The following is a 22,838-nucleotide window of genomic DNA, read 5'->3' as shown; positions in this document are numbered from 1 at the left end:
CCATCAAACGCCAGAGGAAAGAAACTCTGCTCCCTAGAGCTGTGACCCTGCCACTCTAATGAAAATATCACCACAAGATAACTTACATACAACAAAAAAAGAGGTGTTGAGCTCAGTGTAAAATGTGTTTGGAAGTTTGCATTTCAGTTATATCATTTTAAAGCATTTAACAACTTCTCAAGATTCCCTTTTCTGGCCACTTCATTCAATATATAGATATGAAATACATAAACACGAGCTGGCTTTTGTACATAAACCACTACAGAGTGTATAAAAACATTTCAGAACAATGCATATTATGTAAAAAATAAGGTGGAATATGTTTTTACATTAAAAAAATTGTATTTTCTAGAATAATTTTCTTGCAAGTTTTTGTCCAGCCTTACATATAATTTCATTCTCAAAATTGTAAACTTTTCTTCAATAACCCGTATACCTAATCCCTATAAAATGCACTCACCTCCTCAGAAATTTTCACATTTTTCTGTTATACAACTTTGAATTTTGTCAAAGTGCAAACAGATCTCTGTAAAGTGGCCCAAATTCATCACAAATTTACAACACAAAATAATTAAATGCGTAAGTATTCAAGTCAGTATTTAGTAGGTACACAGGTCTCTCTCTGACAGCTTTGTACATCTGCACACTGCAATTTGCCCCCATTGTTCTTTGCAAAAATGCTCAAATTCAGTCAGGTTGAATGAGGACTCTGAGTCTGCCATTCCAAGATGATTTAGATAGATGGCTGCATAATTGATAATGTTGCAAGTTATTGAAGATATGGGAACTAATAAATAATTTTAATAAATTCAATAACTAAATCCTTATGATTGTACCGTGACAATCACTGAAATGATGTGTAAGACACATTGTATTTTTAAGGATAAGCCACAGGTCACTTAATTTATTGCTGCCGCACCCCTGCCACAATCCCTTTTGCTCCATCACAAGAGATGCTGCCAAAACAAAAATAACAGTGGGATTGCCACAATATGTTCTCCTGATCTCACTGGCTGTCTATAGGTTCACCTACCATACCACCTGCACATCAGAACAGGTCATCCTCCTGAAACTAAGCATGTTCAGACCCTCTGGGAAAGGCAAGGGTTACTGCTGGAAGAGGAACTGACGAGGCCATTGGGGAGCTTACCCTGTGGTCTGTGTGTGAATACCAATGCCTCAGTGCAGTGACGGGGACATTATGCTGTAAATATGGCATGGTCCTCTGGAAGAGATGTGAAACTGAGATCCTGACTTTCTGTGATCATTAAAGAATCTTGGACATCTTTTGAAAGGAGTAGGGTCCTGTCCTAGATAAATTGTCCATCATGACTTTGTCCATTCTGACCCCTAATCATCCCTTATTGGCTAACTATCTCCCCAATCACCCATTCATCACCTAATAGCTAATGTATGGTGAACATACTAGCATAATTGTGGTTGCCATTACACCATCCAGGTGGGTGTTACACATTGGTGGTGTTTGAAGTGATTACCCTCTGTTTATATAAAGCACTTCGAGTAGCAAGAAAATAAATGTAATTAATCATTATGTATTACCACTCTCTTCACATCACTTTCCTCAAACCAGTCGATCTCTGTCACAGGGTATTTGCCCTCTTTTCTTGCACCTCCCGTAGCCCTCAACCCCACACAAAGCTGCTACTTTTAATTAATTTGTCACATCAACTATCAACACTGTCCACAACCTTTATGTTTGACTTGCACAATAAAATATCATTTTTGTGAAAACATAATTAAAGTAGCACCACACAAAAGGGATGCAAAGTATATTGAATGGTTTATTTTGAGTGGATTCACCCTCATCACTCACATATTCTACCTGGGTTCAAACCCTCATCTTTGGTTCTTTGCTCTGAAAATATTTCAGCGAAAGATACCCATAAAAGGCAATTGAAGCAGAACTAAAGACTGTAGTTTTGTCAAGGATGAAGAGCAAGGATTTTAGATTGGACACAATGAGAGTACAGTATTTGGTTTAAGGTCTATTCTCATAACCCTATCAATCTTGAATGTTGAATACTTTTATAATGAGATTCCAAAACAACTTGCGACAACATGTGACTATTGCTCATTTAATATTATTAATGATCTCTGGTTTGGTTATGACCAGTTATTTTATGTTAATTTGCTAAGTTGGTCAACACAACCTGGCACTACAAGAGTCAGCACCTACAACCAAATACTCTTTGCTTGGGTGTCGTTCAATTTGCAGTGTGTCCTAATTAGGCTCTTGGGAAACTCGGATCTGCAATGCACGTGGACTACTTAACAACAATCAGCTTCGCCAACTGAACAAAATGAGAATTCCATCAGCATAACTGACTGATTGTGTTTCTGACTGTGAGAGTGTCTCATCTTCACAGCAGTATCGTTCAAGTTATTGCTCAGTCCAATAATATTCAGTATTAGTGATGAGTCCACCTCTGATGATTAGTGTGGGCTGTCCACTAATGAGGACACAAATGAATAGGTCACACACATGAAAACTTATGGGACCAGATAGAGTCAGCCCTCAAGCTCTTGAGACCTGTGCTGACCAACTGTGTGTTGACCTCTTCTGCCCTTTCAGTCTATCACTAAGGCAACAAAGAGTACCGCTGCTGTGGAAAACATCATGCATCATTCCTGTTCCAAAGAAGGCGGACACCTCTTCATCAAATGACTACAGACCAGCAGCCTTTACGTCCCACATCATGAAGACCTTTGAGAGACTTGTTCTGAACTATATAGGTCTTCTTGTCAAAGACCACTTGGAACCAATGCAGTTTGCCTATTGGACAATGATTGGAGTGGATGATGCAAGTATCTATCTGCTCCACGAGGCTTATCTCTATCTTGGTAAAACTGGTAGCATTTTGATGATTATGTTTTTTGATTTTTTCATTGCTTTCAATACCATCCAGATATCCATGTCAATGGGGTAAATTCATGAATATACAGGTGGATAAACCTATGGTGTCCTGGATGGGCTATCTGTCCAGCAGACCACAGTTTGTAAGGCTCAAGGGCTGTGTTTCTGGTGTAGAAATGAGTAACTCCGGAACACTGCAAGGAACAGTAATGTCTTCTTTTCTGTTCACTCTGCTGTACACCCCAGACTATAAATATAACAGTAGGTCATGTCACTTGCAGAAATTCTCAGATGATTCTGCAGTAACAAGGGGCCTTTGTCCCCTTCTCGCTTTGCTCGCCTACCCCCGGCGTTTTGAACCCGTGCCTGTGAGGATGACGCACGTTTAATACAGAGCGTTTGCCCGTGTCACTCTGGGGCCCCCCACTGTTAATACGGAGCTCCGTCCATACTATTATGCGGTGCATTGTGGACTACTGCGGACCCCGTAGTGTTTCCCGTTTCAGTTTGTATCTCGGTCAGTCGAGCTTTTGTTTTTGAAGCTTTTGAATTCAGTTCTTCATTATCTGTAACCTGCTGTCCATGTGTTTGGCCCTCTCGTTTAACCTGTTTATGATGTTTTACTTTGCTTTCTACTATGTCTTTCATTTCTGATCACGCTTTATTCTGCTTTTGTTTCAATGACACCTGGTCCGTGGTGAATATATTTTCCCTTTTTCGAGTAATAATTTTCATTTGTTTGCGATACTGTGATGTTTATCGTACTGTTAATAATGCATCAATGTAATGTGATTCACCTATGCTGTATAGTTTGGACATGTGAGGATGACGTATGTTTAATACGGAGCATTCGCCCGTGTCACTCTGGGTCTTCCCACTGTTACTACAAAGCTCTTTCCGAACTATTATGCGGTGCATTGTGGAGCACTGTGGACTATGTAGTATTTCCCGTTTCACTTCGTATCTCGTTTAGTCGAGCTCTTTCTTTTTGGAGCAGTGCCTGCCTGGTCTGCGGCATTTCAGATGCACGTTGTTGGCGCCTGCGTTCATTAATTATATCCAGGCAGGCACGTGTTTGTATCTCGGTCACTCGAGCTGTGTCGTGTTGAATCCGTGCCTGCTTTGCCTACGCAGTTTGAGACACGTGTTGTAGGCGTCCACGTTCTTTAGATCTGTCCATGCGGGCTCGGTGTTGAAGCTGTGTTAGTTGTTAAGCTGTTTGGTTTTGGAGCCGAGACAGTTTTGCTTCCGCGGTTTCAGACGCTTGTCCGTACCATCTCGGGTTTGATGTATGAACCTTTGTGGACTCCGTAGTGTGTCCCGTTTCACTCTGGGGCGGGGCGTTGACTCCTCTTGTTTTACTATGTCTCCTCCTGCGCCTTCAGTACGCATTAGTGCCACTCACAATATGGCGGCGACGCCTGCGCCTTCCGTATTATGTCGGTTTTTACCATGCTGTGTAGGCGCCTTTGCCTTTTGTACTTTACCGCGTCTTTGCCTTTTGTACTTTACCGCGCCTTCCGACGCACAATGTAGGCGCCTGCACCTTCCGGGTCCGCCTCCGCTGTGTGGTGTGGACGTTTAACTGTCGTTGTTTCTGCCTTTATATTCTGTATCTTGGTGTGCATGTGTTTCGTGCCTAGGTTTTTTTGAAGCTGTTGCATTCCAGTTTTCATCATCTGTAACCCGCTCTCCATGTGTTCATCCCCGTTCTTTAATCCCTTTATAAAGTTTTACTTTGTTTCCTACTCTGTGTTTTATTTCTGACCTCGCTTTATCCTGCTTGTGACATGTCAGACAGTTCGTAGTCTTTCTCGTTTTACTCTGGGGAGGGGGGGGCTTTGTTCTGTAACCTGCCCTCCATGTGTTTGTCCCTGTTCTGTAACCTCTTTATGACGTTTTACTTTGTTTCCTACTCTGACAGTTCGTAGTCTCTCCCGTTTCACTCTGGGGGGGGCTTTGTGTGGCACCTGCGCACTATGTCTTTTGCGTCCACGGGCAGGTCCCTGCGTCCATATCCGGTTTACCATTCTCGTTTAGTAATATGGATGGGGTGTATTGACATGGGAATAAGACAGAGGATACTAGTTAAGAGGAGAACTTTTTTGGAACTTAACATTAGGAAAATCAAGAAACTATTTATTGACATTTGCCGCACCTAATAGCCTCATGTCTGTTCACTGCTCTTGGAGTGGATTTAGAGGGGGTGCACTCCTACAATTACTGAGGGTCTATATCAATAATAATAATAATAAATAATTCTTTATATTTAACACTTTTCTCACTACTCAAAGTGCTTTACATAGTGGGTGGGGAGCCACTTAAACCCCCGCTAATGTGTAGCATCTACCTGGATGAAGTGATGGCAGCCATTTTTGTGCCAGTATGCTCACCACACATTAGCTATTAGGTGGTGAAGTGATGAAACAGCCAATTAGGGGGTGATTAGGGAGCCAGAATGACTAGGCCATGGAGGGCAATTTACATCAGACATTAGGATACAACCTACTCTTTATGGAGGATGCCCAGGCATCTTTAATGACCACAGAGAGTCAGGACCTCGCTTTTATGTCTCATCTGAAGGATGGCGCAATTTGTACAACAAAGTGTCCCTATCACTGCACTGAGGTATTGGGATCCACATTCAAACCAACAGGGTAAGCACCTCCTGCTGGTTTCACCACCACCTTGTCCAACAGCAACAGTTTTTTCTTATAAGGTCTCCCATCCAAGTACTAGCAGGGCATATGGACATGCTTAGCTTCAGGTGGATGATCTATTCTGAAGTGCATGTGGTATGGCTGCTGGCACCAATGACATGCTGGACAGGTCAAGTAATGCAGAGGAACTCCTATCTATCTATCTATCTATCTATCTATCTATCTATCTATCTATCTATCTATCTATCTATCTATCTATCTATCTATCTATCTATCTATCTATCTATCTATCTATCTATCTATCTATCTATCTATCTATCTATCATTAAAAAGGTCTAAAGGATATAAAGGGTGTTTCCATCCTTCCATTCTTTACCAAGACTACCTGACCCAGATCAAAGTTGCTGAGACGTGAAGTTTATATCTCAGCGTGCACAAGGTAGGAACCCAAACCCCAGTCTATAACAGGATACACCCACATGCACACACACAAATACAGTATTATGCTACAGCTGTACTGTTGCATGAACTGCACCGAGAATAATTCAGAGAATAAAATGTGTTAGTTTACCAAACCATAACACAAGTATACAGTGAACAAATTGTTTTCATTAATTCATGTGATTTTTATATACCTGTAGTTTGAGGTGTTAAATTCAAAAATTAACATCATTTTTCTCCATCACAACATTTTTTTAATAAACACATTTTTAGTTGACACTTATAGTTTATTTTTAATTACTTTTGCATTAAAATTAATTAAAGATCAATATTTTGTGTTTTATAATTTGTTTGAATTTAATATTTTCTAATATTAAAATCTACATTTAAGGTATAACATATATTTTTAAGAGCTATGACCTACAATGAGCACTATTTGCTCATATGTGGAGACCTGAAAGTTCTTACTGGTACGCAGTCAGGACATTCACAATTCACAGGTTTTCTATGTGAATGGGAAAGCAGGGCCAATTATTGAAAGAAAGAATGGCCAGCTAGAGAAAAAGCTAAGCTTGGTGCCAAAACACATCATCGGACCTACATGTAGCTTGGCAGATCTAGATAAATTGCTGCTACCACTGCTTTATATTAATTTTGGCTTTATGAAGAAGTTTGTCAAAGCTCCTTGAAAAGCTGGAGACTGTTTTACGTAGTAGTGCCGACTGTTTCCAGGTTAGAGTCAGGCTAAACTGAAAAAGGACATTTTGCTGGACCTGATATTAGTAAACTGATTTCTGATGCGGGCGACACGGTGGCGCAGTGGGTAGTGCTGCTGCCTCGCAGTTGGGAGACCTGAGGACCTGGGTTCGCTTCCCGGGTCCTCCCTGCGTGGAGTTTGCATGTTCTCCCTGTGTCTGCGTGGGTTTCCTCTGGGCACTCCGGTTTCCTCCCACAGTCCAAAGACATGCAGGTTAGGTGGATTGGCGATTCTAAATTGGCCCTAGTGTGTGCTTGGTGTGTGGGTGTGTTTGTGTGAGTCCTGTGGTGGGTTGGCACCCTGCCCGGGATTGGTTCCTGCCTTGTGCCCTGTGTTGGCTGGGATTGTCTCCAGCAGACCCCTGTGACCCTGTGTTCGGATTCAGCGAGATGGATGGATGGATGGATTTCTGATGCAGAATTTGATGGTGTGATGAACGACCTACAACAAGAGGCTTGGGCATTACTCAAAAAAATTTCGATAACAATAACGATCCAAATTACAAAGAAATTGTGAAAAATGTATCAGTTTAAGTTTAAGAAAGTGGTTTGCAACATACAGTAAGTCTCAAAGTTGTATTTGGATTTTTTCCATGAAAATCTTGGAGCAGTGAGTGAAGATCAGGGTGAAAGAATCAGGATATCAAGGATATGGAAAGAAGATACCAGGGATATCAGGATGTTAGTCTGATAGTAAACTATGCTGGACGGTTCATGAGGATGCACCACAAAAAAATTTACAAACAATGGACCACCAAACAAAGTTCTGGATTAAAAAAACTGAGAAGTGACAAAAACTGGAGAAGTTACTGTTACTCGTTGACATCTAGAAGGACTTTGAGTTACATTCTTTGTATGAATTTGTGCTATAAATAAATGTTGTATGTGTAAGTCAATGAATATGTACTATTAATTATTAAGTAAATATTTTTATGCCACATTGATTTTGAACAAAACTGCATACATGAATAAATTGTGTAATTTGTTCTCTTTTAATTCGATTTCATTGTGATTTTGTATTTAAATGTGGCATGATGAAAACATTCAAATGTATTTCAATATGTTCATGAATGCAAATAAAAATAACTTCACAATTAAAGCATTTTATTCGTACTATGTACCGCTCCGAAATATGATGACATCGGCCCATTTCCTGCACTCCCTTCACTACCCGCTTTCAAGCTAATGGACCAGTCGGGGTTTTGCCAGACGCTGGGTGACAACTGTGAGGACCGAATAATAAGAAATCCAGCCAGGCTGGAAGAATTGACCAAGAATTGCCCAAAAATTTTTCTTAAACGTTGATCGATATCGATCTGAGAAAATCTGCTTAAAATATTCGACAACAGCAGATCACGAAAGCGTCACCCAGAATACCCAGCCTGCTGCTGTAGAAGCAGTTCAATAAGGTGCTATATTTTAGGGAGGTAGTTCAGAGGCATTAGCTTGCTAGGAGAATTTTCATCACTTTTAAAAGACGAGTATTTCATAGCTGTGTATTACAGTATATGTTCTATTCATTTTAGCTGGCGGTATTGTTGAATATGTAACGACGCTATAAAAGGTTTTTTAATCTGTTTATGCAAAAATACAACAGAATAATCAGTTAGCCTTTAGAAAATCACAAGGACTGAAGCACAGAGACATTTAAAAACCAGACAAGAAAGCCACTGTCAAGCCCTGGGTGCCAAAACAATGCCAAATGCCAACGCGTGGAAGAAAATAACAATGTATTGCCGTTAATAAACGCCCACTACACACTCGCTTTTTTTACAGAGTTTATAAAATGGATTTAAAGAGAAAGATTTGCATGTAAGATTCCTCATACAGACATCAGTTCAACCAGCGCCTATCACAGCCCGATCCTCGGTAACTTTTACAGTTCCACAAAAGAAACCAGGAGTCAACGCCAAAAACACTGAGTGAAATGACATGGCACCATAAAACGCAGTATTATATTACTCTGCTTAAACTTCGGCAAATGAAAACTTATACAGGCCAAAAAATCTGATCGCGCAAAAATGAGAAACTCACAATGTGATTGGTTTTCTGACGGTGTTCGGTGTCCTCAGTTGCATTCTGTCCCATGCGCTGCCAATACTCTGTGGAGACAGCAAAACCATTACAAAACCCACAACTGCAGGTGGAGTATATCGTTATCTTTATTTATATAAAACAAGTCTGCACGTAAATATTAATTTAATTTACATTCTTGCGTTTATCTCTACTCAATACAAGCAGTTAAGCGATATGGAAAGTCTGCCCTCCAATGGCCGTCTGGTGAAGTGCACTCTATAGCTAAATTTCCCACTGAATTCTTCTATACAGAATTCGGCCATCTCGGTTCTCATATACATAACAACATTTTAGTAATATGAAAAAATGTTAAAATCATATAATGCACATATATAGCAGAAATATGGCTTATTTTTCAGTTAATTAGACAATCACTATAGATAATAAGGAGTTGTTAAAATGTCACAGAGGTAATGAGGTTGCACCATTTATCAATTATAGTAAGAGGAACATTTAAATAAATAAATGAATAAATAAATAAATAAACCTACTAACTGACCTGCCACACTTCAGGTTCGGCTTCATATCTCCTTAAAGTAAAACACTGGCTAATGGGATCTGCCATCACTTCCAGCGTTGTGTCAGGAGGGTTAATCTTCTGGGGTAGCTTTGACTCCCAGGGTACATCCTCATAGCTCCTAAATTTAAAGAATCATTACAAAGAATTTTATAACACTGGCCTATATCAGACTTATAAGATGTGCAAATGAATAAAAATAATAGCATATCTCTTCTTAATAATATTACTACTATTCTTGACACAATGCATTGTTCAGCTGTTCTAATTTTCTCATTCCTATTGTGGATACACTGACATAATTATGCTTACTCCTTTGAGTTCTGAGACAATATGACTGAGTATACAGAAGGTGAAGATTTGTACAGGCTTTGACAGAGGCACTTCTTGTCTTTTCCCTTGTGAAGTTGGGTGTCAGTTAATGTTTTACACATTTAAAAAAAGCATTAGCCATCGTGGCCATTTCACTGCATGCTTCACGCCACGGACTTCACCTTTGGTCTCTTTATCCCATATATTGTCTCTTCTACTATTCAATGGCTACAAATCAGCAGTTTCCAAGGACTTTTGAACAAAATACTAAAAGTTTTGATTAATTAAAACCTGTTTCTCTAACCATTGTACAGTTTTAATAGATGCACTTGGGGAGACTAGCTATATAAAGCCAGCCCTTCATTAGTATTTTCCACTGTATTTGATTTTTTATTGTTTATACATGTGGATACTCTGCAAGAAAATCAAATCAACACGGACAACAAACACGTTTTGACCACATGAATATCATAAAGGACCTTTTGACCGAACACATTCACTTTTCACCAAGCTAGAGGCTACGAGTGACACTTTTAAAACACTGTCCTCACTTTACACAAAAGCACCATCATGTTCTCTTCTGCATGTCCCCTCAAATCAGTAGGACACATCTCATTTTAAATATAGTAGCTTAGTAACAAAGGAATTCCTTGAAAGATATGAAGGACACAAAATGTTCAGACTTCACCAGGCTACAGGCCTAAGAGTGTCCCTGTTATAATACAGCTGTAACAGAAAACCTTAACATAATATTTTTAGTCTGTTAAGTTTTTTCAGTTATATTGCCTTTTGCCTAACTGCTTTAAGTAGGATGAGTTCATTCTAGCGTGCAGTCCTCAAGGTCACTCCTGACTTGGAATGAAGTATCATGTATCTCTCTATGTAACCTAATACAGGATGATCTCATGTCCTAAATATGGACCTGTTCATATTAGATTAACAGCAGTATGCTAAATATGCTTTTGTATATTCATACACTATAAAAGCTATGTCTAACAAAGGGTTTCTCAGCCCACCCATGATTATGTACAAGACTAACATACCTTGTAGGGGTGCTCCAAAGGTGCCTTTTATCAAATACATTTCTCATATATTGCTGGAGTCTGAAGAACCTTTCATTAAAAAAGTGATAAGGTAGAACCAGAGATAGTGATTTTTTTCCAATCACAGCACATTGATCTCTGTTTTCTTTAAACAGCTGCTTTGCTTCCAAGGTTCTCCATTTCACAAAAATGCAAATGTCTTCCAGGGAAACCTCACCATAGGTGCTCCAGAAAAAGCATTCATATATAAATAAATAAATAAATATGTATGTATATATATATATATATATAAATATATATATATATATATATATATATATATATATATATATATATTGTAATGGACAGCCGGGTCCCATGGCTGGCAGGCACGCCCCTGCTGCATCTGTTCTGGGGGAGCAGCCATGGACAGTTCAATACCTCCCCTGGGACGCTTGGTGGCAGCCTCCCTGGCGGACGATGATTCCCCAACCTAGCGCATGGCTCCATGGGAGATGGAGTCCTCCACAGCCTGGTTGGGGACTCGGATGGCCGCTAGGGGGTGCTGCATGGAGTCTGCAGCCTGGCTGGTCGAATCTTCAGCCCCACCCGGAAGTGCAATTAGGACCAGGTGGTCAAGCACCTGGAATGCTTCTGGGTGGGTTATAAAAAGGGCCAGCCACCACCACTCAGGGAGCCATAGTTGGGAGGAAGGAGACAACGCTTGCGGAGGAGTGGTGGTAAAAGGAAGGATTATTGTTGTGTGGAAAAGAGTGCTTTTTGGGACTCTGTATTGCCTGTGGGTCACGGGGAAGACGAGCGCCCACAGGTGAAGAGAAAAATAAAAGTCCTTGTTTTATACGTGCCTCTGTGTCCTTCTGTGCCGGGTCGGGCGCCTATATAGCGCCTTTGTTACAAAATATATATACATATATATATATATATATATTTATATATGTATATATATATATATGTATGAACAAGTATTTGGTTATATGTACTTTATCACATTTTTATGTGTAAGCATAGCATATTTGCATTTTTGTTAATATATATGTGTGTGTGTGTGTGTTTGTATATATATATATATATATATATATATATATATATATTTAAAAAAAATCCTGGAAAGGAAATTTCCAGTGCGACGATACGTGATCTTCTTGGAAGTTCTTGGAAGACATTTAAAAGACACGCAAGACAAAAAAGACTGGCCACAGAGCATCTCGCGGGGACCGTAAACATGAGACTTGGTGCAAGAGATTGTCCCAGGGCCGTCTTGCGGGGACGTGGAACATGAGATTCTTGAAAGACATGCCCTTCTTATCAAATAAGAGCACAGCCAGTGGTAGCACACACAGATCCTGTGCTCTCAGCAAAGAAGAAAGAGTAGCGCGGAGAAAAGAGACCTTTGGGAGAGAAAAAAGGCAGATAAAAGATTATGAAAGCAGTGGAATTATAAAGACTCAAACAAACAATGGCGCGATAAACATGCAGAGAAAGGTACAGAATATGAAAGCAGTAAAATTCGAAAGTATTGTAGCGTCCCAGCCAAGTTGAAGCCTTTTTTGTTTTAAGTCACTGTTAGGTCCGATTGATGGAGGGCAGAATACAGCACTTACACAATTATGGACCATATGCTATGAGATTCTGTGGTCCCACAACAGTTAAAGCAATGATTCCAAAGAAGAAAAAAAAAAGCTTTTAAAAACGTATATCTGATTAAACAAACACAGGGGTTGGTGAGTGAAGCCCCTATTCTTCCATACGAAATCTCTCCAGTTCAGTTAAATTTGATGGCTGCCGAGCATGGACAGCCTGCTTCAAATGATCCCATAAATTTTCGATGATATTCAAGTCAGGGGACTGTGATGGCCATTCTAGAACATTGTACTTCTCATTCTGCATGAATGCCTTTGTAGATTTTGACCTGTGTTTTGGGTCATTGTCTTGTTGGAATATCCAACCCCTGCGTAACTTCAACTTTGTGACTGATGCTTTAACATTATCCTGAAGAATTTGTTGATACTGGGTTGAATTCATCCAACCCTCGATTTTAACAAGAACTAGCCACACAGCCCCACAGCATGATGGTTCTATACCATTTGCCAGATTTAAAGGAGTGAGAACACCAAATGTGCATGATGGCTGAATTCTTTAATTTTACTCTCTTTAATTGTCAAATGAAATACAATCTTGTGCTATGATGATGATGATGATGATGATGATGGAGAACACTGTCCTTGGTACTGCTCCAGAATGCTGTGATAAGATCTAGTAACCGGGACAGTCTTCTTTTATTACTTGTTTAAATTTACAAAATTATTCAGAGTAAAATAACTGTATGAATTTGTTTACATCAGAACATAATGTTGTTACTAGTACAGATACAGTACTTGGTAAGTATGAAATCTCAGTCCTCTTATAATATGAATTAGATTCTGAAAAAATATAAGCTTACCGATTTTTTCTGTTACAGTATTACAGAAAATCATGGGTGACAACTCTGTTCCTATTACTGACAACTAGCGTGAACCACTGCTACTGAAGCTTATTTTTTTAATAGGATTGGCATATATCTGAAATTTTATTAATAATTTTTAATGTTGTTATGTATGTTTTTTGGCCAAATGTAAACCAATTTTTATTTTTAACATTTTATTAATTTTATTAAAATCAAATAACATTCCATACAAGCAAGTCAAGTTTAACGAAACTAGGTTCGAAACAAATCGACCCCCGAACTAAAATTTTAACAATTCAGTAAATTTAAAAATGAAACAAAACACCCTTCAGAATGACACAATTTAATCACACAAGCTACAAACACCAACTGTTACTTTTTATAGCATTTTTGCTTAGTGAGCACCAGAGCCACAGCACAACTGGTGACATGTATGATTTACATTTGGAGCTCTGGCATGTTGTGTGACATACTCAGGGTCTTATAGGGAGTCAGCAGTGGTAACTGAATTGGCTGCCATATGCTTAAGGATCGACGTCTTAGCCACTACACCACACTGCAGGTATATAGGCTGTGCTGCTAGAAAATTACTTGCCACTCTTTACTTGACCATTCCAGTGAATTACCAAAGTGCAGAGGGACTTTTTTCCCAGTGTCCACTAGACATGATTTCCCCTGCAAGCACTGAAATGACTGCTACAGTCTGTGTCACCTACCTCTGAGTGGCTGAGGTATAGATGTATCTCTTAGCGAGGTTATCCCGGCAGGCATTCAAAGAAGAATCTTTCAAAGCCTATAACATAAGAATGAGCATGTAACATGTATTGATTTTACACTTGCACAAATCTACATTATAAAAGAAGTGCTGCGTAACTCTTACTTGCCATTTAGTACTATAAGCCCACACTGTGGGCTGGCAGGTGACTGTCCAAGGCAGGCAAGGCTTTCATTGTAATTACTGAGGTATTAAAAGACATTCATTTCAAAGCAATTTTACCAGCCTTCCTTTTGATTCCAGTGATTTAAATTGGCTTGACAGGTACATTAGCATATAACAAAAGAGTGTAGAATGAAATAATAAAGACGCCCCATAGTCTACAATAAAATACGGACATCATCTGACTTAGTAACTACATTTTCACAAAATAATCACCAGTGTGATAACATTTAGTTCCCCGAGGCTTCTAATAACAAAACAACATTATTTTATTATTATTTTTTTACTTTTCTACTCCACAGTGCATCTTTTTTTGAGTGGCCAAGAGCTAATGGGCTGCATGCATGTCACCAGAAGTCATTCGTGTCTGTTATGATTCTAAATAAGTAAATCAGTCTGCTTTACCTCTGTAGCTGGCTGAGAGTCGGTAAAAAAGAACTTGCTGCTTGAAAGTGTGCAGGGAGATCGGGGAGGCACTGGGAACACTCTCACTGGGCTTGTCCAACCTGGCAGAAATAAACAGGACATTGATTTATTTCAAGACTAATGGTATTATGTTTGTGAACAGCTCTTTTTTGTATCAATCAATCAGACTTAATTTTATATAGTGTTTTTCACAACATACTGTATATCATCATATTACAAAGCATACAAGAACACATCTTAAACCAGCATGACAACACAGAGCGATATAAGATAATAAAAGACATGGTAAAATTAAAACAAAAAAAGCAAAAGTTGAGTTGTACAAAAGTAAAATTCAGTTGAGAGTAGAGTAAAAACACAAGCTGGTAGAAAACACACTAGAGCCAGAATTGGAACTGAGTCAGAGAATAAAGTGAACACATGGGATAGCCCATTTAAAATGGAAGGAACAATGTGAATTTTCAGGCTCAGTCTGAATGTTAATGGAGTCTCGCAGAAAGAGTGAGGGAAGCACACAAATAAAGAAAGTGATGAATTTCCACAAGGCAGGCATCACGATAAGTTGATGTGGGATGTTGAAGCAGATTAGCAGCACGGGGTCCTCAGCCCCAATGAAGGCAACTCGGAGACTTCAGAACAGACAACAGAATTAAGCTTTATTGTATGGCACGCATACAGACACATGTAAGATGGAACAAAGAGCAAACAACTGAAAACAACTCTTTCATTTATTACAATTCTTATCACACAAGTCATTATTCATCCTCATCTGACTCCTAGCATTCCATTGCTCTAGTCCTGCCTCTAATTGATTCCACCAATAATTCCTAGTCAGGGGCTGTCAAACCCCTGCTCTGTCTATCTTATCTGTTTGATAAGGTCTATTCTTACTTGCTACTATAATTTACAGCCAAAGAGTTCACATTCTCTCTCTAAGCGTGGGGCCCATCTTTCTCCAGCTCTCCTGCACGTCAAACTTTTGGCTTTATAAACTATTGGTGGTTTGTAGCTCATACAGAATAATAAACATATATATTTTTGTTCTTTATTTCGCCTTATACAATTTCTTGTATTAGGAATTTGTTAGTTTTCGCATACCCCTTGGGGTCAGAGCGCAGGTTCAGCCATTGTACAGCGCCCCTGGAGCAATTACAGGTTAAGGGCCTTGCTCAAGGGCCCAGCAGAGTAGGATCTCTTTTGGCAGTGATGGAAATTCGAACCAGCAACCTTCTGGATGCCAGCACAGATCCTTAGCCTCAGAGCCACCATTCCACCCAATACATATGTAAGCATAAGTCTTTTTAATCCTAACTCTTACATTCTAATGCTTAGTAAAATAGAGTGTCTACTTTTCTCATGTGCTTATAATACTTTTCTAATACATAGAGATTACCAATTTTAAGTGTACAATTTTCTATAGGGACTGGCAATGATAGCAGCTGTGCAGGACTATTGAAATGTACAGCTTTGTAAATTAGGAGTAGATTTTCCCAAGAAAGTTGATAATGCACAGGAAACCAATATAGTTGATCCAGGTGAGGGGTGACATGCACATTGCATTTGGTTGGATGTTTTGCATGTTGTGCAGTTTGAAAATGTTTTAGACAGGAAGATTGTGGAAAAGAGAACTGGAGTAGTCTAATCAAGAGGTGACAAAGTTGTGACAGAGTACATCTATGGTACTGATGGTGATCTCATTTAGCTTGTCTGTAATTAATCATGTTCAAAAGTTAGTTGGTTATTAGAGTAACCTCTGTAATTGTGTTGGTACAGCTGGAAACTGTCATTCTTTTCAATAAAGTAAGTCACTTGTCTTCTCTTGGGTTGTATGGCACTGGCATTCCTTAAGTTGAATTCTGGTTTGTTAAGTTTGACTTGGAATGTTATTTGCTTTTAATTAATATCAATAAAAAATATTTCTAGGTTCAGAAATGGCAGAAAACAGCTTTCTAAAGAAACATGTCATTTTCCAGACTAATGGTTATTCCATGCAACAGACTACCAAGTACTAGACACTTTTGTATGAAGTCTTGAATTTCTTGACAATATTTCTAATGGAATAACCTTCATTTTGCAGAACAACAACAGACTGTTTGAGTCCTGTTTTGTTTTGATCGTTTTTGAATGCAGAATCGAATTTTGGGAATGCTAGTACCTTGCAACTCAAGTAATGGAAATACACATTTCAGCAGTGTTAATGCAACCACAAAGGTTTCTCTAACAACACATTTATATTTATACACAACTAATTTAGAATAGGCTACGACAATTAGGACATTGAATGAATGCCTGCTGATAATGGGACTTAACTATCATATGTGAATGATAAATTAAAAACCTGTCATTTCAAGCAGTAACAGACATTACAAACACTAGTAATGTCTTAGCCATATGCAGGGCCGTCTTAACAGCATTATAGGCCCCCAGACAAAGCGATGCACTGGGGCCCCTACCTACACAACATACATCGATTAGCATGGGGCCCATATGCTCGTGGGAGCCCAGGCAACTGCCCAGTGTGCCCATGCGTTAAGGCGGCCCTGGCTATATGACAACTGACTTGCTTTATTAAATAGAATAGCAGGTTTCAGCTGTACTAACACAATTGCAAAGGTTTTTCTGATAACCAATTAGTGTTTAAACATGAAAAAAATGGATGAGCTGACAGAGTTCACCATTAGGACACTAATGGTTGCTGAAAACAGGGCAGTAATATGTGAATGATAAATTATAAATTTCTCATTTCATAAATTAATAACTGGCAACATTAGTAAAGCCATGGCTATATTTTTAAATCAGTTTAATGATACCTTCATAAAAAGTATCAATTTCAATCAAAAACATAACATTTTTTGGGTGATTTCAAATTTGTGACCCACTTATGTATACTGTAGAGCTAGATGTTATTCATATGTGAGTATTTTTAAATATTAAATTAATGAACCAGATATTCCAATAGAAACATGTCAACACTGACGAAATGTGGACCAAGCATAACATTTTGAGGGCCACCATGAGAGGGAAACTACAGAGAGTCTCATTTATAAGCAAACAGAACAGACTCCATTTTGACTGTAGAAGAAAACATCAAGTAGGATCATGTTATAGTAAGTCCAGGAGATATAGTCAGCTATAAGGCAAAGGACACTATTAACTGTATAAGCTGTCACAAATTCAAAAAGATTGAAGCAGTTATAACAGACGCTTAGTGAGCTGAGTGGGAGCAATGTGTTCTGGAGTTTCAGACTAGACAGCAAGATTTGAAATTGAATAAAAGTCAGTGAGGAATATGAGGAGTTAGCTTCTTCAGCACATCACCTGAAATTAAGACCATTTGACAATTTGAAGAAATACAGGTAATACACAGTGAGAGACAGAAAACAATATTGGCACCATTAGCAGAGAGTGCAGTGAAATTCTTACTGGCAAGCCCGACCAAAACAACACATCAAACAGAAGTGATTAAAGTGAAATCTAACCTTCCTCTTGAAACATTTACACTGATCCTTCTCTAAGGGGTGTCATCTTGCCTGAAGACCAAACAGAACTAAACAGAAGGGCATAAGACTGACAAGTTCATAGGATTTTGTAATCAAGTATCAACTAAACCATATGTGATGTGTTGAAAACCATATAGCATATGTATTGTTTAGAATCTAAATTAAAAAGTAATCTATCCATCCATCCATTATATCTTAACACAGGGTCACAGGGGTCTGCTGGAGCCACTCCCAGCCAGCACAGGGCAGGAACAAATTCCAGGTGGGGTGCCAGCCCACCACAGGGCACACACACTAGGGACAATTTAGGTTCACCAATTCACCTAACCTGTATGTCTTTGGACTGTGGGAGGAAACTGGAGCACCCAGAGGAAACTCATGCAGACACGGGGAGAACGTACAAACTCCACGCAGGGAAGACCCGGGAAGCGAACCCAGGTCTCCTTACTGTGAGGCAGCAGCGCTACCACTGTGCCACCCTAAAAAAGTAATCTATTGAAATTAAAATTATGAAAACCTACAGTATTTTCTATTCATACAGCTCCCTGTCTAATTTGACTAACTTCTTTACCGCCTGTCATCTCTTTATGCAGCTCCTTTTATATCTGCCTCTGACTATACCTACTTTAATATCTACCTGACTTTCATTGTTTAATTTGCTTAACTTATTAACTATGTACAACATCTTTATATACCACCGTTCATGTCTTTACATCAATCCTGCTGTATCAAATCCAACTACAGCACACTTACATCCATGAATTGACATGCCACATTCACCCTGATGTCTCAAGTTTCGAGTTGTGGTGACTGCTGCCTGGGGCAAGGAAGAAACCAGCCCTGGATAGGCACTGTCATGGCTACAACCACATACATTCATATTAGTATATTTAGGAGTTGTTAATTAACCTAACACTGACATCTATTGGCATGGGGGAGGAAACCAGATATAGCTGGAAGAAAACCTACACAGGCCTGAGGAGGACATGCAAACTCTACAGAGAGTAACTTGACCTGCAGTTTAAACCCTAGGGCTCTGGAGGTGTGTTATTTGAATATGGTGATTTGAAAATTGTGTTCTATCAGAATGAATCCTGAAAAAGCTCTTACCTTTATAGCCCTGAAGATAAAGTAAATACTTTAACAATATGAAAACAGATTGCTTCTCACACTGCATTTGTCTTTTCAAAGCAAAAGCTCTTCTAGAAAGAAAGTCTTCATCTGCTACAGTACATCCATTTGATAATATTTGAAGTTGCTAATTATTGTTTACTGGGTTGGCCTTAGTTGAAGTGTCTTCACTTACTTCACACCATTTGTTTATTTTCCAGTTTCTGTACTAATGCTAGTAATCTAACAATGCAGAAAACGTGTGACAGCTCACCGACATAAATCCATCCATTGTCCAACCTGCTGAATCTGAACACAGGGTCACGGGGAGCCAATCCCAGCCAACGAACCAATCCCGGGCAGGGTGCCAACCCACCACAGGACACACACAAACACAAACCAAGGCCAATTTAGAATCGCCAATCCACCTAACCTGCATGTCTTTGGGAGGAAACCGGAGTGCCTGGAGGAAACCCATGCAGACACGGGGAGAACATGCAAACTCCACGCAGGGAGGACCCGGAAAGCGAACCCAGGTCCCCAGGTCTTCCAACTGCGAGGCATCAGCGCTACCCACTGCGCCACCGTGCCGCCCACTGACATAAATGCATGCTATAATTTTGTTTGAAAGTTACGTTAAACAGTATCTTTTGTGCTAGTAGTTGGAATGAAATAAAGTATTCACTGAATAAAACATAATTAAATAAATGCACAGTGATGTTTTCATTATTTTTATTTTATTTAATAAAATGATGCTGTGTATGTTATTTTATTTGTGTAACTAAAATTATTATAAAATACTATCCATGCACTCAAGATGGTCTTTTAATTTGCCAAAATAATGAATGAATGAGGTGAACATGTTTCTGTTTGCAGTAAGTGAAGGTTATATATACATTTATTTAATTGTAGCAGTCCATCCATCCATTTCCTAAACCTGTCTATCTAGAGCACGGCCACAGGGAAGCTGGAGCCTACATCAGCGAACATCAGGCACAAGGCAGATACAATACCTGAACAGGGTGTCAGCTCATCGCAGGGTCAACATACACACACGTATTGGGGTCCAATTTAGCATTGCCAGTTCACCTAACCTGCATAACCTTGGACTGTGGGAGGAAGCCTGAGCACCTGGAGTACAATCATGTGGACATGGAGAGAACATGCAAATCCCACACATGGAGCACTTGGGACTTGAATCCCAGTCTTCATCATGCAAGGCAGCAGTGCTACCACTACACCACCATAAGTATGATAACATTTATTAAAACACTAACATCAGTAACAGTGAAGGAAGGACACCAATTCCTGCCTGGAGTGGTGTCAGTGGGTGTTACGCACATTCTTCGCTTTCCTCTCATTGACCAAAGTCCATTTGTTTCTCCATCCATTTTTTTGAATAAGCTTATTCTCATTCACAATGGAAGTGAACTGGTGACTATCCAAACAATATCAAAAGCAAGGCATGATTCAACATTGGACTGATACTAGTCCATTACGAAGTACTAATGAACACACATTTTCACTCCCTCTAACTTGTTGTCCATTTTAAAGTGCACGTCTGTGAGATGTGGGAGGAAAACTCAATGTAAATGAGCGCAGCCTGTGCCGAACCACCTCCACACTTGCGTCCGTTGCTTCCAAGCAGACCTGATGACACCTATGCTGTACAAAATGCCCAAAACTTGACTCATTCTGAACACGAAACAACCCAGTAAATAATCAAATGGATAGTTTGAATTCGTTACTGCATTTGGCTTCTTTTTTCTTTTGTCTTCCATTTGAACATAGTCATGGTTTTCTTACATTAAACTTCATTGACGCTATGTTCTAATTTCACATATGACCTAGATCGCAATTTTAACCAACCGAATAATAGAAGAGATGTTTTTAAGTTGCTTCTGTGTCGCACTTATCTGTTCAACTTTTATTCTTAAGAACTTTTCATTACAGCTGATTCATCGATTTGACGGTGCGTGAAGTGTGCTGTTTCAGTTTCCTAAATTATTTCTTCCTCCATTAGTGCTCCTATCCAATTTTCTCAGTCCGCTTCTATTAACTCGTGGGGTTTAATACACGCCAGACATAGACCCTGAATGCTCGCACGGAACCTTCACACACACACTCACTCTTACTTAAAACGTCCTAATTTTGAACCAACAGTAAACCTGTCGTCTCGCCTTTGTGACAATGAAAAGCGCCTTTAAAGAATAAGCTAATCAGTGGCGAAGCCTTCACCTCCCAGCCGAGCTCTGACCGAGGCTTCTGACACCGCTCTTGAATTCCACCCTCTGTTCTCATCATCCGTGGCTGCAAATCTGTGAAGCGTAACATCACTCGGCAGAAGAGGGACAGCACCAACTGTCGCCGGAGCTGATATTCCTTCTCCTTCCTCCGGTCCACTTCCCGCTTGCAGTCGCCGTTCGGCTAAAGTGGCCGCACTCAGCCAACCACAGCAGGGGTCGGTCAGCGGCACGTCGTCTCTCAAGGGGGCCAAAGTGCACCGGCTGGAAGGGGCGGAAGCAAAAGGGTTAAATCTGTTGAAAGCGGCACTGTCCCTCTCTTCAAAGCTAGCAAAGTCGTGTCGGTCTTCCGGCCCCTTCCTTAAAGGCAGAATCCCCCTTGAATTGAGACGCGGCGAGAATCCGTCCTGAGCTCTCATCTTCCACGAGTCACAGTTTTAGCGCCGGCGAGCTGCAGCCCAGGACAGCGTCCTCTGTTGCCCCTGGATACATTTTCGCGCGAGCGGTTACCAAGGCGACAAGCTCGCCTATACACAGAAGTTCAGAGCAGGTCGACGGGACAATTTTTGAAATGCAGACTTGATGGCTTTGATACTGGGCAGGCCGCCTGAATCTGCACTTGCCACAATCAAAGACTGTCACGGCGGAATCCATATATAGGCCTATGCGTATTCATTTTGTTTATGTACTTATAGTACCAGACACGCCTGTTTTATTACTTTAGTTTCCTTGCGTTTCAGGAATACAAACCTTAGTGTTGGTTATTTCATTACAGTTTTTTAATCTGGCATTATCTGATTTGTTGATGCCTGAACAATGAGTCTGTCAAAACAGCATTGAAGGTGTGCTAATAACATGCTGAAAAAAATGAAAGGAACATTTTGAAAACACATCAGATCCATCCATCCATTACCCATCCTGCTGAATCCGAACACAGGGTCATGGGGGTCTGCTGGAGCCATTCCCAGCCAACACAGGAACCAATTCCAGGCAGGGTGCCAACCCACCGCAGGACACACACTAGGGCCAATTTAGAATCGCCAATCCACCTAACCAGATTGTCTTTGGACTGTGGGAGGAAACTGGAGCACCCAGAGGAAACCATGCAAACTCCACGCAGGGAGGTCCCCAAGTCTCCCAACTGTGAGACAGCAGCACTACCCACTGCTCCACCGTGTCGCCCACATCAGATCTCAATGGGAAAAAAAAATCATGCTGGATATCTATACTGATATGGACTGGAAAATGTGTTAGGAATGAAAGGATGCCACATTGTTTGATGGAAATGAAAAGTATCAACCTACAGAGGGCAGAATTCAAAGACACCCTAAAAACCAAAGTTAAAAAATGATGCAGCAAGCTAATCCCTTTTGCTGAAATTTCATTGCAGCAAATCTAAATTGTACTCAGTAGTTTGTATGGACCCCACATGCTTGTATGCATGCCTGACAACATCAGGCTATGCTCCTAATGAGACAACAGATGGTGTCCTGAGGGAT

At 40.0% G+C, this 22,838-nt stretch overlaps 1 protein-coding gene across 2 annotated transcripts in view; it reads right to left on the bottom strand.

The window, feature by feature from the left end:
- Window positions 1-21,816, bottom strand: part of LOC114663601 (spermatogenesis-associated protein 48) — a 69,756-nt gene extending 47,940 nt beyond the window's left edge. Inside the window, exons 1-5 of one of the 2 annotated variants that reach the window (XM_028817432.2) lie at window positions 21,335-21,816; window positions 14,466-14,566; window positions 13,840-13,916; window positions 9,308-9,446; window positions 8,767-8,834 (exon numbers count right to left, since the gene is read on the bottom strand). In XM_028817432.2, coding sequence (XP_028673265.1) covers window positions 8,767-8,834; window positions 9,308-9,446; window positions 13,840-13,916; window positions 14,466-14,566; window positions 21,335-21,758 — 809 coding nt within the window. In that variant the 5' untranslated portion in view covers window positions 21,759-21,816. Of the gene's footprint in view, window positions 1-8,766; window positions 8,835-9,307; window positions 9,447-13,839; window positions 13,917-14,465; window positions 14,567-19,096; window positions 19,340-21,334 lie in introns of those variants that run through there. The other variant, XM_051935812.1, reaches the window with a different exon arrangement.
- Between the last annotated feature and the right edge of the window lie 1,022 nt (window positions 21,817-22,838).

The sequence above is a fragment of the Erpetoichthys calabaricus genome, chromosome 13 (genome assembly GCF_900747795.2).
Source record: "Erpetoichthys calabaricus chromosome 13, fErpCal1.3, whole genome shotgun sequence".
Taxonomy (NCBI): Eukaryota; Metazoa; Chordata; class Cladistia; order Polypteriformes; family Polypteridae; genus Erpetoichthys; species Erpetoichthys calabaricus.
Note: the sequence above shows the minus strand (reverse complement) of the source record. Positions and strands in the feature narration are given on the sequence as shown.